At 36.0% G+C, this 19,384-nt stretch overlaps 2 protein-coding genes across 7 annotated transcripts in view; one reads left to right on the top strand and one right to left on the bottom strand.

The window, feature by feature from the left end:
* The window catches only part of LOC144441174 (patatin-like phospholipase domain-containing protein 7), a 108,666-nt gene extending 107,369 nt beyond the window's left edge, over nt 1–1,297 (bottom strand). For all 4 annotated transcript variants that reach the window (XM_078130718.1, XM_078130719.1, XM_078130721.1 and 1 more), the window contains exon 1: nt 1,167–1,297. In XM_078130718.1, coding sequence (XP_077986844.1) covers nt 1,167–1,268 — 102 coding nt within the window. In that variant the 5' untranslated portion in view covers nt 1,269–1,297. The remainder of the gene's footprint in view (nt 1–1,166) is intronic.
* An 11,994-nt stretch (nt 1,298–13,291) lies between these two features.
* LOC144440983 (uncharacterized) overlaps nt 13,292–19,384 on the top strand; it is a 44,558-nt gene continuing 38,465 nt past the window's right edge. For 2 of the 3 annotated variants that reach the window (XM_078130480.1, XM_078130478.1), the window contains exon 1: nt 13,292–13,424. The gene's annotated coding sequence lies outside the window, so the exon portion shown is untranslated. The remainder of the gene's footprint in view (nt 13,425–19,384) is intronic. The other variant, XM_078130479.1, reaches the window with a different exon arrangement.

The following is a 19,384-nucleotide window of genomic DNA, read 5'->3' as shown; positions in this document are numbered from 1 at the left end:
GTTTTTCCCTAAGGGGTTTGTCTTTAGAATGAACTAACTTTGGCCTCAAGTGATCAGTAAAATTCCTTGTCACAAACCATCTGTCATCAGATCACCAGTCGGCCTGAGGAAGCGTCCAGGATAAGACATGAAACTGTTGCCATTCAAAACAACAGTAAGTCGGGTAGGATAGATTATAATTACTTCTTTATTTTCTTCATACCTTGATGATTGAGAACATTCATAGACATAATGTATCATATACATTTACAAATAGGGCAATAACTGAAAATAGACATATCTATACAAACAAGTTATGAGTTATTTTGCAATATATTCATGCTGGATACATATTAGCAAATTACAACCTTACCATAACAACTGTTTGTATATCCAGAGTTTTCACCAAGAATATAATAATAGATGGAACGAGTACGACGTCACTTTTTGACATGAGTTTCAATCACAGGTTGTGGTCACTTTTTTTCTGATGCGTCCCTGGGACGCGTTAAAATCCCACTCCGGTGCGTCTTTTCCAAATTTGCATGCACACTACATGTATTTCAGTGATTACGTAACATACACAAAGACAGTGGGATACTGATCAACAATATTTGATGATTCTTATCTCGCACGATTAAGGAGAAAGCAATCTCGCACAATTAAGGAGAAAGCAATCTATGAATTATTACCACTGAGTCCAGATTTTCGAATTCAACAGCTGATTTGGTGTTTTAGTACTAATCTTACATCGATTTTCCAACTGTATTATTATTCAGCCGTAACGATTGAAATAACATTTTTTGATTCGAAAAATCATTCTTGTAAGAGTCGTATCACAAAAACAAACACGGAATGTGACGTTGCGCGTTGACGCTAAATGTTGTCATCAGAAAATCACGCTTATGAATACACGATACAGGACAGTTTGACCAAGCCCTTTGAAACGTCGTGGCAGAACAAGTGCACGACTCGTCATCGAAATTCAAAATCGCTAATAAGAGTATATCAATAATCAACATAATTTACGCGAGCGTCACGAAACACGGGTACATCAAAGCGACGAGCGGAATTTTCAAAACAAGCCGTACGATCGACTGAAGACAGACTACGCTGTAGGATTGAAAATTACATTTTCCAAAATTTTCTCTAAAATTGTTTATCTGAAAGGAAAAACAAGAGCTTACCACTGTTATCTGGTCATATTGGGCTAAATCTTGCATATCTGGCGCCACATCTGTCATATGTATCCCAAGCATATCAACCTCTCTCGCATCTGCCGACGACATTTTGCACTAAGAAAGCATCATGGGAGCTATTCAACTTTGACCTCAGATTGACCTCACCACCAAAACACATGACATCTCGTCAATGCTAAAGGTCGTATCTGCTATGCATATATGCAATAGATGATCACGTGATTCAGAAACCCTCCATCCATGGAAGTATAACTTAGTTAAACTTATACTTCCATGCTCCATCCAATGGTCTATTACTAGTATACGCTTCAAATCAGATAACAAATAATTTTGGAAAAGTTGTCACTGGATATTGGCATGCACCGCTGATACTAGTGTGATACTAACAGGCACTCAAATCAATGTGTATGATTTTGAAAAAAAAATATGTATGTAAATAAGTCTTATTTACAAATTACATACATATTTTTTTTTCTACACATTGATTCGAGTGCCTGTGGTGGTACTGATACATGTGACACTGATAGGCGTACGGAACCGATCATATAAACCTTACGCAAGGTGTAAAATGAATGTTTTTTTGCTGCATTTAAGGTAAGACTGCTTTTTCTCATAGTAGTCATATTATAGGACTAATATTAAAGTGTAACCTACTCTATTTTTCACTTTTTGAGTATGAGTGTTTAGTTGTTAATAAACAGTGCTCGACACTGGGAGACGTTCTAATGGTGTTTTCCTAAATCATGACACGAATCCTGCTACTAGTACTAGTCTATCTGCTAGACCTCGGATGTTCTTCCGATAAAATACGACACACGACCGAACATCGCTATCGAGGATGGAACATGTTCGGGCAAGCCCTCACTGCAAATTTCGTTCGCTTATAGTATCGAAGGAAAGCCGAACGTCTAGCAGCAAGCAAGACTACTACTACTACAGATAGTATTAATAGCTTTCTAGACGATTCGGGACCAGACCGATTCGGCCCTGGTCAATTCGGTACCACTTTTTTGTTACCCTGGATGATTCGGTACCAGCAGTACCCTGGTCGATTCGGTACCACTTTTTTGTTACCCTGGACGATTCGGTACCAGCAGTACCCTGGTCGATTCGGTACCACTTTTTTGTTACCCTGGACGATTCGGTACCAGCAGTACCCTGGTCGATTCGGTACCACTTTTTTGTTACCCTGGACGATTCGGTACCAGCAGTACCCTGGTCGATTCGGTACCACTTTTTTGTTACCCTGGACGATTCGGTACCAGTACCCTGGTCATTTCGGGACCACTACCCTTATCGTTTTGGTACCACTACAATGATTAGAGTTTGCTTTTTCTTATGTTTTTCGTTCAATATTCTATTATATTAAAGCACAACCAAGTTTCTACTTAGAACATTTTAGTTGTGTTCAGTTTTGTATTTTTCAGATGATCTACGCAGCGAAAACTACGATCATTACCCTGGTCGATTCGGTACCATGATCCCCGTACTTGACAACGCAACGCTACAGTTCGGCACTACTACTACAAACTGAAGTCTAGCCACAACCTCAGAGTGTGACTATTTTCATTTTTCTACTTAGAAATGTTTAGTTGTGTACAGTTTTGTTTTTCAGATGGTCTACGCAAGCCCACATAACGACCCCCTTACTTGACAACGATTCGTTTGCACACCCCGTCCTATGGTGTTGAAAATAACTATAGCTATAGATGACTTCGTAGTACAAACAAGTATCAGTCCAACTACAGTGATATGGTAGGACAAACTTTTCAACACAGATGGACTTGAGTATGGCATAACTTGAGTTTGAATAAAAGGACAAGTCCAAGTCTGGTTAAAACTTCTGCTTTATTTGAATCCCGACGTTTTGACTGTGCACAGACAGTCTCAAGGGCTATAAAAAAAACTGGAGAGCAGGTAAAATTAGTTGTGTACAGGTACTTTACCTGCTCTTCAGTTTTTTATAGCCCTTGAAAAAGTATAGCTATAGTATGTATTGTGTTATTTAATGCGCAGACTCCGTAGCGACCCCTTTCGGTTTACAGGTAGGCAACGTGTTCTCCACGAGGCGGGCTGTCCATTTAAATTTTCGGCTGCCCACTTAAAAAAAATCTGCCAACCATCAAACGTTTAAGCCGAGATTAAAAACAAAAGGAAACTCTATAAAAGAAAAAAGTCGGTGACCATTAACGACAATAACGACAAATACTTAACTATCTCCAAAGACGGGGTGTGAACTGAACTGGTACATTGCTACATAGTCTTGTAGATGTCAATACACATGGCCAAAGTATTGTTTGTCGCCATTACGAAAGTGTTTACGTATATGATATACCCCAGTGGAAAGTGTCTACGTATATGATATACCCCAGTGGAAAGTGTCTACGTATATGATATACCCCAGTGGAAAGTGTCTACGTATATGATATACCCCAGTGGAAAGTGTCTACGTATATGATATACCCCAGTGGAAAGTGTCTACGTATATGATATACCCCAGTGGAAAGTGTCTACGTATATGATATACCCCAGTGGAAAGTGTCTACGTATATGATATACCCCAGTGGAAAGTGTCTACATATATGATATACCCCAGTGGAAAGTGTCTACGTATATGATATACCCCAGTGGAAAGTGTTTACGTATATGATATACCCCAGTGGAAAGTGTCTACGTACAAAAAGACTGTAACTAGTGTAGCTCCCATAGGAGATGATAAACACAGCTAAATGCAAGTGAAAATATCACTTTTTAAATAATCACCACTACAGCTTTCTAAATAGCGGTCTAAAATTATAAAATAGCCCAAGTTTATAAATTTAGACAATGTGTATGGTAGAACAAAGAAAATAATAACTTCCTTATGTCACAGTTCAATAGCACGACCACAGTAACAATTAACATGCCACTGTGTCACCAATTGAATGACCAACTACGTTTGAATTTGCCGAGCGCTAACGGTCTATTTGCTCTCCGATACCACAGGGTAAAGGACAAATAATCAATTTTGTACTCGCGATTTTCCGGATTTCTAATATTATTTTCGGTATATTTCAAATAAAGTTTTAAATACTGTTTCCTCTCACTGTTTTTTTCTATTTCCTACCTGATATCAATGTCTTATCTGAGTTTATCAGCTTTGCATTAATTAGTAGCTTGTTAGAACAAACTCACTATTTGCCCAAATTAACGCATTATGCCGTGAGTGTAAACATCTACTGATCCGACAAATGGTACGTGTATTATAATTTATAGATCAGTTTTTTGCTTGAGATACTAAGGCAATGTTTAGGTTATTCATAACCTTTGAGGTAATATTTCCAAGCTTCGAAAAGCTAACATAAATGTACATTTTAAATGAGTTTCCCATATCACATTAAATGGACATGTAACATTAGTATAGGGGCATTAATATTGCATGTATAGTAAAGTCACCGGTATGTTTAGGTGGTCATACCTAGTGTATAATAGAAACTGGAATCTGATGAGATGTGGTAATTTGTAGTGTCAATAACATGACGAGTAGAACAATTTTTTTTTCATTTATAAACTATCTATGAAAATTACCATTATGAAACCTTCAAGTTCACTTTTGCCCCAAACTGCAATTTAAGTGAAGCATTGATTGTGAAACAGCCAAGCATTTACATGACATGTTCTGTAACTAGTGTGGTAGGTAGGTAATACCGGTACATGTATATGAATATGTATAGTTAGGTTTAAACTAATATGTAATATTAAAGAAATCATGTAAGAAACAGGGACAAGAACAAATATTGACATGTACCACATTTCATATAAGGCTATATGCCATTGAAGAAAGGATTTTTTTCTTCCATCACAATCTAAAACACAATGACCCCCCCCCCCCATCCACAATTTTCAAAACAGCATGACCCCCACTGCCAATTTCAAAAACAGGGTGACCCCCCCCCCCCAGGCCGAAGTAACTGACCGGTCCCTTGGAATGTTTAAAAAAATGTTTTGTTAGGTACAAACTTACTTTTATTTGTACAACATAATATTGTACACTGTGAACAGTATTGCATCACCTGTGGATGAATGTATTTTTGTTGTTTTGTTTTGTTACACAATATATATAATTAAATTGATTTTATGGTCCACACCCAAAACTCAGTACCCTCAGTGGTAATCATGATTTCAACCTGTTTCTGTACTGCTTATGGATAATGATGACCACTATAATTGTTGGTGTTTTAACAGTTTTCAGTGAATGTGTTGTGGTTGTCTGATCAAAAAAATGATATGTTTTGTACAAAATATATGTTTTACGTTTTGTACATTTTATGATGCAAAATGATTTTTGAGTCTGTCAACTTTCCAGGGACGCATTCGGCTATCCATATAATCAACAATGGCTATTTGTACAATTGCATCTTATTTACATGTATTTATAGACAATGTACAAACCAAGTTATTGTGTTCAAACAGAAAATGTAGATATACCCGATCGTTCTGTCTAGACCATCCGTGTCTATGTCACTGGATGAAGTGCTAAAAATTCTTCAATCAAAAGGAAAATACTCATGAACCAAGAGTTTTGTCACTGATCATCTTCAGACTCTTGACAAGGCCCCTTAGGTCACTTGTGTTTTCCTTGGCTGAAAGAAGAAATATTTGGGAAATAAATATCTAATTTTCCCATTTAAAATATTTACATCTTGTTATCTGTAATACACAAACTTGAATCAACTTTGTCATTTACAGGAATCGATAAAAGATATTTATCTAATCTTGAAGAAAAACACACACCAAGAATGACATTTGTGCAAGTTTTAAATTTGTAAATTTTAGTTTAAATTAACAAATCATTTAAATAGCATTTTGATTATTTGAAATTATATAGAATATGTTTGAATTATTACTTTGATCACCCTTTTATTAAATCATATACATGGAACAATTATATGTGCAATATGCTAGTAAATCCATTCTATTTTTAGCTACACTTCATGTATATACATGCATGTATGACTGAACACCAAGTATGGATTCTGCAATTCAATTACTTGTATAGTAGTTGCATAGTATTATAGAGTGCTCTGGACACCTCCCTACATGAGCATGCACCAAAAATTACCCCAACTGCACATGTACCTACAAAATGTTATAGAGACATAGACTCAGTTTCATTATTTTCATGTATTAATTGCTATTGAGTAGGACTCCCATGAGGCAATGCTTGCTCATCACAAGGAGCTAACGTGAACAGTGAATAAGGAGAAAGTTTCAAATGTGTATTTCTAGGCAACTGTGCATAACATAAGTGATGTAAAATCATGAAGTGACTTCAGATTACAGTGTTTATATACAAAATGCCTTTATTTCCATTAGTAGTAACTTGCCCTTTAATTTATCCCCTTTAATACATTGGACAATAACCCTTGGATGGAAATCTCATGTTGTAATCCCCAATCTCACTATAATGGGGCAGTACATTTGCAAACAGGACATTTGGTTATGAGGTGTACACATCATATTTATTATTGTTTTATAGTTTAAAGATAGTCAGCCAAGTACCGTAGTGAAAAGGAGATAATACCGACTCCATCACATGGCATCTATAGATCTGGCTATAAGGGCAAACCTTTTTTTCAACAATGTTAGGAATTTGTGGAGGAAATCTGTTGGAGAATTCAACATTCTGAAAATTGGTAAAAGTTGGATTCAATTCCAACATTTCTTGCAATAGTGCTATTGCTGGGTGCTAGTATTCAATTCCCACATTTCTTACAATAGTGCTATTACCGGGTGCTAGTATTCAATTCCCACATTTCTTACAATAGTGCTATTACCGGGTGCTAGTATTCAATTCCAACATTTCTTACAATAGTGCTATTACCGGGTGCTAGTATTCAATTCCCACATTTCTTACAATAGTGCTATTACCGGGTGCTAGTATTCAATTCCCACATTTCTTACAATAGTGCTATTACCGGGTGCTAGTATTCAATTCCCACATTTCTTACAATAGTGCTATTACCGGGTGCTAGTATTCAATTCCCACATTTCTTACAATAGTGCTATTACCGGGTGCTAGTATTCAATTCCCACATTTCTTACAATAGTGCTATTACCAGGTGCTAGTATTCAATTCCCACATTTCTTACAATAGTGCTATTACCGGGTGCTAGTATTCAATTCCCACATTTCTTACAATAGTGCTATTACCGGGTGCTAGTATTCAATTCCCACATTTCTTACAATAGTGCTGTTACCGGGTGCTAGTATTCAATTCCCACATTTCTTACAATAGTGCTATTACCGGGTGCCAATAGTGCTGTTACCGGGTGCTAGTATTCAATTCCCACATTTCTTACAATAGTGCTATTACCGAGTGCTAGTATTCAATTTCCACATTTCTTGTAGTAGTGCTATTACCAGGGGCTAGTCAATAGCCATAGAGCCATATTTTAAGTACAATCATTATTTTGTTGGGACCAACTTTGTTGCCTTAGGGAACTTTAAGACAAAAAGTTGACCCATGTTTAGGAATTTTTTTCATGAAAAAGTGACCCATTTGGATGGCACACACATTTCTATGGGAGTCCCTTCCCCTCTCAGTCAATGGCAAGCTTTATAATGCATCCTCAAGGTCAAACAGCATTAATTAAAGTGTTGTAAAACTTCACATTTTGCCTGCTATTTAAACTATTGAAGTTTAATAGTGACCCAATTTGAGTGTTACATTATCCATATCCATATTATCAATAATGGTCTTTCTGAGACCATGACCTTTGACCTCGACCTCTGTCTTCAAGGTCAAAGAGCCCAAAATTATAGTGCATAGTACACAGCAGAGATGATAGACCAATTTCAACCAAGCCTGCCACAAATGTCACAAACAGTAATCCACATATGCAGGCTACTTTGACATTGGCAATAATGGTTGAATGGCAGCCATATTTATTGTCAAATTTGACATTTTGTGCACTAACTCAGACTGTACTAGTAGTTTAATACATAGAAATCTAAATTAAGTTACTTAATCAGTGTTATTTATAATGAGCTTCAAGACCTTGACATTGCTTTTTTGGTGACCTTGCCAATGATGACAAAATTTTGATCATATTTGTCATAAAAAATTCAGCATTAACATAGTAAGTTGAAATACTGGCGACTGTCTTTGATGAAGACTTATGAAAATTTGTCACTGTATCAATAACTTTCAGATGAATATTTGAGGCTACATCATTTTTCATCTGCATTATTCATCATCATCATCATCATCATCATCATCATCATCATCATCATCATAAAAATTTATATAGCGCCAAATTCCAAAAAGTCAAATTGTTCAAAGGCGCTAGATGGTGTTCAATTTACACAGAATGCTCGCATAAACATATGATGTTTCAGTCGTTTTTTGAAGATTTCCAGCCAGGCTTGTGGACTGGTGTATATCCTGTGGTAGGTCATTCCAAAGCTTTGGAGCACAGATTGTAAAGGCGCGACCACCATAGGTTTTGTTGTTAAATGTACGCTGGACAAACAGGCTTTTTTTAGCTGATCGAAGGGAGCGTTGTGGTTTATATTCCTTGATTAATTCTGAGATATATCCAGGGGCTTTATTGTTTTGAGCTTTGTAAGTCAGAAGGATCTTAAATTCAATCCTGAAGTGAACAGGCAACCAATGTAGGTCACGGAGAGTTGGTGTGATATGAGTGAATTTCTTAGACCGAGTGACTATTCTGGCAGCAGTGTTCTGAGTATGTTGAAGCAGAGCAATAGAGTTATCAGGGAGACCATAAAGGAGTGCGTTTCCATAATCCAGCTTGGCTGACAAGATAGCATGGATAAGTGTTTGACAGGCTTTGTTTGTAATGTATTTTCTAATTGATCCAATTCAACTTATTGACATTACAAATCAATTGTAGATGAAGAACAAAAAGTTAGTAAAGAATTTATAGATAACACTTACCATTCATAGCTGTTAGGTGTAGGTGATGTATATTTGATATTTTGCAGACATACAATGTAATAGATATTTGCCTTGAAATACACAGCCAGATATGATAGTACTTTCTCTTGGTCATTATGCCAACAATTATTTAGACTGAGAATGTAGTCATACTCGTATGGTAATTCTGGCAATATGGTCCCCTGAATTTTGAAGAGTATCATTTTTAATTTAATTTTATTACATAAATTTTATCTTGGAAAATTTCTTGTTGATGTAAATAGTATCAAATTCACTTTATTTCTGTATGTTATTTTGGTATGCTTTACCATGCTTGCTATGGCATGTTGTTATGCAATAAAAATTGATGGGTTGATTGATTGATTGATATAATTGATTGATAGTTCTATGAGCTCGGTGGAATTTGGGCAGCATTCAAAATTGATTACTCTAAAATCCATATTATCTAGTCAGTGCTAGGGGTATCATTGCAGCCAACGCAACTCATTGTCGCCAATTCGACTCACCATACAAGCGGACACCTGATTCAACGTTTTTCTTTATTTTCATGGGGAGGGGTAACACACATGCACATAATGCTTGACTGTAAATTATGAATAGAGTTATAATGGAATGTGCCATTATAACTCTAAACCAAACATACAGAAAGTTAAAAGGGATGGGGACTTGAATTTATTGGTGTAATGTAACTGTTGAATGTGTACTCGCAGCGAATAAAGGCGGAGACAAGGCGGAAATTGAGACGGCGGCAAAACTGCGGAAGTTTGTGAGGTGTATGTGTGTTTGTTATGAGAGAAAGACCATGAACAACAAATGAAAAATATAACCAACAAAAGGACTAACCAACGAACCATTGCCAACTAACCAACGAACCATTGCCAACAAACCATTGCCAACCAACCAATTAACCATTGCCAACCAATAACCAACCATTTCCAACCAACAAACCAACAAACCAACCATTGCCAACCAAACAACTAATGAAACATTGCCAACCAACCAACCAACCATTGCCAACCAACTGACAAACTAATCAACCATAGAGACCCATCTTGTCAGAGAAAACCAAAAGCCACAGTAACAAACCAGACATACTGAAATGGGATAACAGAAAATCAATGGGGTGCTGTATGTATATGTCAAAATGTAATATGTGATCACGCGCAGCGACGACAACGGACCGAGATGCGAGGTAGATGATGACGCGAATATGATGATTGTTGCCGGAGATGCAGAAAGTAATGTTTTTAATGTATGTATGTTGGAAGGGGTGGGGTGGGGATGGGGGTGAGTTAAAAGAGCAATCATTCATGCAGGCATACATACTAAAAAAAACTCCTAAACTTACTTGGTGCTGATGTCTGAAACTGTTTTTCTGTTCTTCTAAACTCCTCCAACCTCCAGTTCTACTAATAAAATAACTTGAAAATACAATTTGATATATAAATTACACTTCAAAAGATAACATAACTGTAAAATACACCTCAGTATCGTAGTAATCAAATACATCAATCAGTCTTGGGTCTTCTTATCTTATCATTTGTCCATCTTTGTCGAGCCTGGCTTCCTGAAAATAAACTTGCATGCAAATTTTATTAATACAGTTTTGTTTATGTTATGTTTTATTGATAAATAATGAAGAAATACATCAAATATAAATTACATTTACCAAAGTGCTCCCATATGGCTGACATCAAATTTTCAAGGTTCTAATTTGGAGACAATAATTTTTTATGAAACGGGTGAAAGGAAGAAAGGAAATCTTGACTAAGGTACACTTGCACAGGTTTGGGAAACTGCTCTAAAGAAAGAACTGCATTTGTAAATTTGCATAAACTGTACAATTAATTGATTTCTTATTGTCTTACTGTTTCTCCCTGAAAAAACGATCAAGAATAAGTCAAGCGAAAGCATTTTTACACTATCAAATTGATTAATATGACATAGCTTTGATTAAAGTTGTACAAAGTGGGTAGAATTTGTATGTGTTATCATAATGTGTATTTTTGGCCTATTTCAGAGAATCTAAAATTATTATTTGCAGAGCTATGGCAACTCCCATAGGTGACCACATGGGGAAGGTCTGCTAGAAAACAGTGTATACTTTTGTGGGCTGGAAGACTTTGGAAAACCTTGCTCAACTGGACCGATAGATTTTGCTTCAATTGCAGCTTAGAATAATTCTTTAATTTTCAAAAAGTTGTTACATTTCTTAAAAGTGAGATTTCATTTTCAAGAAGACAATTAATTTGGTCAGTGTTTAGCTATTTCATCATACAAACTGACTGTGTGTATCTATCATAGATCTGTACAGTATCTATTTTGTGCTATAAAGTTGGTATTAGAAAGTGTCTCCATTTTTGGGTATGTAGTATGACAACAGTAAGGGCTTGGTGATCCCAGCAAAGCCTCCTAGTATCATTTAACACAGAGTTGTCCTCTTGATTTTTAATTTATTTTCTAAATAACTTCATTTAATGATGTCATATGAACATGTATAATGAGAGTAATCCATAATACCAATACTATTTCAAATTCAAGTGCAATTAATTATGAAAGGAGAATTAGAAATTAATTGTCATTGGTGCCTAATTATGTGTTTATTTATTATATATTAGTACTTATTATATATTAGTATTTATTATATATTAGTATTTATTATATATTAGTATTTATTATATATTAGTACGTATTACTTATTAGTGATTAATTATTATATGTTATTATTATTATCATTATTATTATTATCATCATCATTATTATTATTATCATTAAGATAGAATTTAATAGCAGGGCCGTCAAAGAAAATTTATGTTAAGTGTGCTTCTTTGAACTAGTATTGGCAAAATAAACCACTTTCATTAATGTTGTTCACATGACCATGTATCCCGGGATGAGGTGGGCAACTCTTTGTGAAATGACATAGGGAGGTTATGTTGAAACCCCCAAAACCCAAACTGTTGTCATAATACACACCCTAAAAAGGGTATGACCCTTCCTTATACCAACTGTATCACTCAAAATACATACTATACAGGTCTATAATACATGCAGGCAGTAATTCATATGATGTAATACCTAAAAACTGATCAAAAGAATTATTTTTTTGAGAAATGAAATCTTACTTTTAGCAATTGTAAGAATTATTTTGAAAATTGTATAATCATTTTGAGCTACAATTAAAATAAAATCAACCAGTCTAGATGGGTAGGGTATTCCAAAATCCTCTGGCCCAGAAAAGTATATACCCTATATCATACCTTATGACATACAGATTTTCTAGCAGACCCTCCCCACATGGTTCATGGGAGTTGCCCCAGCTATGTATTCATGAATGGTAATATTTGTAATCGCTCAAGGTCGGGTTTCAAAAGAAACCTAGTTTTTTTATTTAATTATGCAGTAAATATAGATTTTTGATTACAAATATGGCCGCCATTTGGTCATATTTGCATATGTCGAAAAAAAGAATGACATGCATATTTTCCATATGACATGTCACCTTTGTGCCAGTTTTGAAAGAAATCGGATATTACAAGTCTGAGAAATGACATATTACGGACAGATGGAAGTCCATTGTAATAGTCACACACTATAAATGCTTTTGCTGGACAAATTCTATTCCCTTTTCTAAACATTGTAATCTCTGTTTGACATAGAAATATAACCATAATATTTATGTTCAAAATTTCAATTGATAAATATTGAATCAAACTTTTCTGATAGCAATACTCGTTTTAGTGATTTGCACAAATTTTAGTTTCCACACATTACTAATTATATATTCCAAAATATGCAAATTAAGACAAAAATGAAATTTGAGTGATTAACAATGTCTTATCTGCACTCCTGTATTCATTAAATGCTATTAAGACTAACAAAATGACATAATCGCACGATGGGAGTGGATGGTAGTATTTTTTGAATAAGTAAACTGAAAGTACTCCGGATAAGTCTAGAAAAGTGTGGCGGTTTTGGTTCTTGTTTAGGCCTATACAATGTTTTGTAACTAACAAGCATAGACCTGACACTGAGTGGAGAAGAAACTGCAAAGTTCTGTCTATAGACTATAGTAAAGCAAGTATTGATTTTGTGAAGAAACAAAAGAGGGCGCTATACATGTGTGCGTCTCGTCACTATAGCAACGATGATGTCACTATTCAACATGGCGGTTTGCAAACAGGTCTTTCAGGGCTCGTGAGTACAAAGTCAAAACAAAGCCATTTGTAGAGAATTTTTCACGTTGATTACGCGGATAGAGGATTAAAGTGAAATTTCATTGCAGGAAAAAACGCATTAAGTAGGTAAGTGTAGATTTCAATCGCAGTTTTCCGCATGTTATCTGAACTTTGTTGTAAGTTTTCTCCCTTTGATGTACATCCAATGATCCATGGTTGTATGTAACGTTTATATTTTGTCAATGTCATACATCACAAAACCTTGCAACGGTAGGCTTGTATGTCGTGTATATGCATGGTTGTATTTTATGATCTGTTATTTAAAAGTGGGCATGCCATTCATTATCACAATATTGGAATGTAAAAAAATGGAGAATATTGTCAGACCAGTATAACAGTTATTAACAGTAACACATGTTTATTGTCGGAATGCAGTGTTTATTAATTAAATCTGAATATGTACATACCACCTTGCTGTGTTAATTCCAGATTATAATTCCTATGTAGTTATTATCAACCCTATGCCCTGCATAGGTTACTGTGTTACAATGCCATATCTTAGTGACCCAAATGTATGACCATGCATGTAGAGATGACATATATGGTATTAACAGAACTGATAAAACAGTGATTTGTACAGGTATGAACCGAAGCACATTCAAGAATGGGGGTAACTCCATGGGTAACATTACGGGGAGGCTCCTCACCAACTTTGGAACCCAAAGTGTTGTGATACCAATTTTATGCAAAAAGTATACCCATTCTGATACAAGTTGCATTTTAATTAGTCTTAGTACAGGGCTTCCAGGGGAAGCTAACCCTAGATCAAGTGTGGCATGAGCGACCCCAGGCGGAATAGGCATCCAGAGTTGCGCATTTTTATTGTCTTAATAAAATGTACGAGACACTGTGTAAATTCATGTTTACTATTGTTTCCACCTACTGATTAAAGTATACAGTACGCATGCGTTCCAATGTAGCGTTATATTGACGGTTGCATACTGGACGCGATGATCACATAGGAAAGTAATTTGTAGATCTGCATTATGATTTACATGGGACCTGGGCAAGTATTACGATACTACGTCACATACAAAACACCATACACTGTTTGTACATCCAATATACTAACTTTCTAGTTTGGTTTATCCTTCCCATGTTTTGGTTGGAAAACCAAACTTTTATTGTTAACACATACTGAAAAATATAACAAACAATCAAACCAGAAATCCGATGCACTGAAATTGGGGTGAGTTGACAGTGGGGTGAGTTGACAGTGGGGTGAAGTGAAAATGTGGTGAATTGAATGGGGAAATTGGGATGAAAATTATATGTCACTGACCACACAATCAAGTACATTTAGTTGTATCTGAGGGTTAATTGATTTTCAACTCTACTTAACTGCAAGGTTCAGTTATAGTCTAGGCATGGTGCAGTGGCTGTCTGTTGATAACTGTGTGTGTGTGTGTGTGCATGTGTGCATGCGTGCATATGGGTGCACGTGTGCATACCTGCCAACCAGTTGAACCTGCCTATTGTCTGTCATTAGTCCCCGCCGGACGAAGTCCAGGACGGGGACTTATGGATTGGGTTCCATCCGTCCACCCGTCCGTCCGTCCAGAGCCGTTTCTTGGAGATGCCTGGACCGATGTACAGTGTAATGTCATGTGGAATACACAATATTTTGTATGTCATGTTATTACAGTGTAATGTCATGTGCAATACACAATATTGAAGTATGTCATGTTTTTACAGTGAAATGTCATGTGAAATGCACAATATTCTGTATATCGTGTTATTACAGTGTGATGTCATTGGAATGCACAATATTCTGTATGTCATGTTATTACAGTGTAATGTCATGTGGAATGCAAGTAATATTCTGTATGTCATGTTATTACAGTGTAATGTCATGTGAAATGCACAATATTCTGTATATCATGTTATTACATTGTGATGTCATGTGGAATACACAATATTATGTCATGTTATTACAGTGAAATGTCATGTGAAATGCACAATATTCTGTATATCATGTTATTACAGTGTGATGTCATTGGAATACACAATATTCTGTATGTCATGTTATTACAGTGTAATGTCATGTGGAATACATAATATTATGTCATGTTATTACTGTGTAATGTCATGTGGAGTACACAATGCTATGTCATATTATTGCAATGTCATGTGGAATACACAATATTATATCATGTTATTTGTATAATGTCGTGTAATGCACAATATTCTATATGTCATGTTATTACAGTGTAATGTCATGTGGAATACACAATATTATATCATGTTATTTGTATAATGTCGTGTAATGCACAATATTCTATATGTCATGTTATTACAATTTAATGTCATGTGGAATACACAATATTCTATATGTCATGTTATTACAATTTAATGTCATGTGGAATACACAATATTCTGTATGTCATGTTATATGTCTCAACTTTCTCCAGTATCTTCAACAAGCATGCTCCACTCAAATCCAAGCGAGTTCTTTATGCAAATCTACCTTCCTGGCATACCCTTGAACTTCATAATGCATGTAACGTTAGAGACAAGTTGAAAGCATCAAATAATATTGTTGAATACAAGAAACAAAGGAACTACGTAAACATGCTTACATCATCCCTCAGGAAAAATTATTACTCTAAGCTTATTGCCGACAAATCCAAATAATGAGTGTAATGAGTAAATAACATGATATAATATTGTGTATTCCACATGACATTACACTGTAATAACATGACATATAGAATATTGTGCATTACACGACATTATACAAATAACATGATATAATATTGTGTATTCCACATGACATTGCAACAAATCCCAAAATTCAGAATGGCAACGAGAGTCTCTGACGTGGCATCCTTATATACAGGTCACCTATGCTAATTGAGGCGACCACCTGTTAACCTTTACGTAATGTTAATACATTTAAATATAATTAAAATACCATTAACAAACACTCAAGTACACGTACAAATAGATTGGGCCACATTGCAGGCCGGCTTTAATTCGGATACTTTATGGGCCAACCTGCCCAAAATAGTATATGTACATATACAATAGGCCCAATAAATATCAACATATAAATCTGTGACCTGAAGTTATGCGCTGTGCCATGCCGGCTAATAATGAAGTAGGAGCTCTAATATAACGATGGTATGCTTCACTTGACCAACGACCTAGTAATTTAATTTCCCAATCAGAGAAACCCGCTATTGCCGCCGAAGTTGCACCTCCAGAGCGAAAACTATGACCTCCAAATTTATCTGGGTCTAAACCTATCACTGCAAGTAATACACGTAGTCTACCAATCAGAAAAGATCTGGTTAATGGCATTCCTCCTTTGAGCATAAACAGTGGTGCATCAGAGGACGACTGATTTTTTTGATGCCACTCTAATAACAATATCATTGAACAAACTGCACATACCGCGTGGTGTGAACAACCTACTAACACATTAACACCTCTACAAAATGGATCGGTCTTCGAAGTCTTTAAAACAAGAGTCAAAAATGAAGACGAGCGTTGATTGGTGATTGATACATCACCCACCACCAAATTAAGATTTCTGTCAAAATCTGAAGGATTACGAACAGTAAACTCAGCACAGCGAAGGAAACCAAAATGTGCTAACGTCATAGCAGACCAAATTATCAACTCATTATGCATGCTAAGGTCAATGAAGGCAAATATTTGTTCGAGAATATCCAATGTAATCGGTAATTTCTGATTGAAATAAACTCCTTGTTCTAATTTAATTGCCCTAAGGGCCTTCTTTAATCGCAATCTACCCTCAAGAGGGTCACCAAAACCTGAATCAATGTGAAACGAACGGATAGCAGATAAATAACAAGAAATCGTTCCATGCTTTAACGACTTAGAATGAAATTTGTAAAGAAAAGAAACAAAACAAATTAGTGTATGTTCACTGGCTGGCAAAGGATCCATAGCGTGGTCGTGGCAAAACTGTAAATAAAGGCGTTGACCAGCTGAATAGGAACGTCTTGTCGATGCTTTAATTCCACTAATAACAAGCCTTTGAGCCTCTGCTTCCAAATCTAAAGAAAGCAGTAAATTTAAAAGCAGTTGAATATGTTGGCATGAACCGTCGGAAATTCATCTGCAGCAGAAGCCAATGAACGAAAACGCGCAATATCAAAGCGCGATAACGCATCTGCAATCGAATTCCTAACACCTGGTACATGTTCTGCTGAGCACTCAAAATTATACTTTGCACATATGAAGAATAGTCTACGAACAAGGCACATAATGTCTTTGTTTTTTGAAGAACCACTGGCTAATATTGCAACAACAGCAGCGTTATCACACAGAAACAGAACTCTTTTGCGTTTAAATGACTCCCCCCAGGTAGCTGCCGCAACAACAATGGCAAACAATTCTTTCCATGCTATTTGCATATCAACATGTTGTTGTACAAACTCACAAGAGAACCAATGACCGTCAAAGTACGCCCCATAACCTTTGTTTGACGCATCTGTCCATAAGTTCAATTCACTGTTTGTTGACCATTCATCGTCATAGAACAGAGAAACGCCATTCCACGTAGGCAAATATTCAAGCCACCAATCGATATCATTTCTGCAGGCACTAGTTATACGTAATCTGTGATGTAAATGTTTACCACGTTTAGAGAGATCGATTAACCGCCGGATAAAGGTACGACCAGGTTTACACACTCGGGAAATAAAACTTAATTTTCCAACTATAGACAACAAATCGCGTTTTGATGCTGTTCTGCGGTGCTTCCAACCCTCAAGTTCAACCAATGTATCACGAAGACGTTGTTCAGAAATTCGCGCTTCCATCTTGATACTATCGAGTATAATCCCCAAAAATTCCATGACTGGAGTAGGATGTATAGTTTTCTGAGCATTTATAGAGAACCCTAAATCTGCGGAAACTTGTAAAATATTATCTAAATTTGAATAACAAACATCTGTATCAGGTGGACCACAAGTGAAAAAATCATCAAGATAATGAAGTAATGCTTCAACACCTTTTTGCTGTATTGCAAAATGTAAACCATCCGCAAATTCAAGCTGGGGAACTACGCAAGCCGAAAGGAAGAAACATATCGAAGACATAAAAACGTTGTGACTCACCAGTTGACGGATGCTGAAAAAACCAAGTAGAACCTAATAATTCCCAGTCCTGCTGTCTAACTAATATATGTCTAAATGCATCGGCAAGATCTGTTTTGGCCATTAATGTACCTTTACCGTAATGCTTAACTAACTTTATCGCGTCATCAATAGAAGAATAATGACAAGAAAATTCTTCTGTGGGAATAGAATCATTTACCGAAATACCCGGTGGCCACGATAAATCATTAATAACACGATATTTGATCGGATTCGAGCGCTTCTTAGGGAAGGCACCCATTGGCGACCCAACAAAATTTTCAAATGGAGGGTAGATGAACGGACCAGCTTTACGACCCTTCCTAATCTCATTCATCAAATACTTTTCAACTGCCTCGTGGTATTTGAGAGAAGAAGGCCAATTGGTACATATACGACTGACCCTTTGGCCCTTAAAACCTATATTAACACCATATGAAATATTATGTAACAATCTATTTACAAACTCTCTATTCGGGTGAGAAGAAAGATATTTTTCCCAAACATCGGAATTGAAAGGAGATTTAGCTGCTACATTTACATGTATTCGCGGGTTCAGGACCTCGTCATCGTTTACATACATGTGCTCGTTTACATTTGTCATATCGACAATTGCCAGATTGGAACAAATTGCAACCTTCTTTTCCGTCATGAACCCATTTCTCATACTTTTTTGATATCTTCGTTTCCTTCTTATTCTCCGCCAACGAATATTCCGGCGGAAATGGACAATCTCTTACTCTATGATCGAAACTACCACATCTAAAACACTTTCTATTGCTTGATTTAACTGTGGAAGAATCAAATGTGGTTACAAAGAGATCAATATCAATAGAACTGAAACGCAACTGACGATTGTTGGCAAGTTTGTAGCGAAATTTAACATCATAGCTATACACTGAATACCATGAATACTTC

Source organism: Glandiceps talaboti, chromosome 10 (genome assembly GCF_964340395.1).
Source record: "Glandiceps talaboti chromosome 10, keGlaTala1.1, whole genome shotgun sequence".
NCBI lineage: Eukaryota > Metazoa > Hemichordata > Enteropneusta > Spengelidae > Glandiceps > Glandiceps talaboti.
This window is presented reverse-complemented; position numbering and strand designations above follow the sequence as displayed.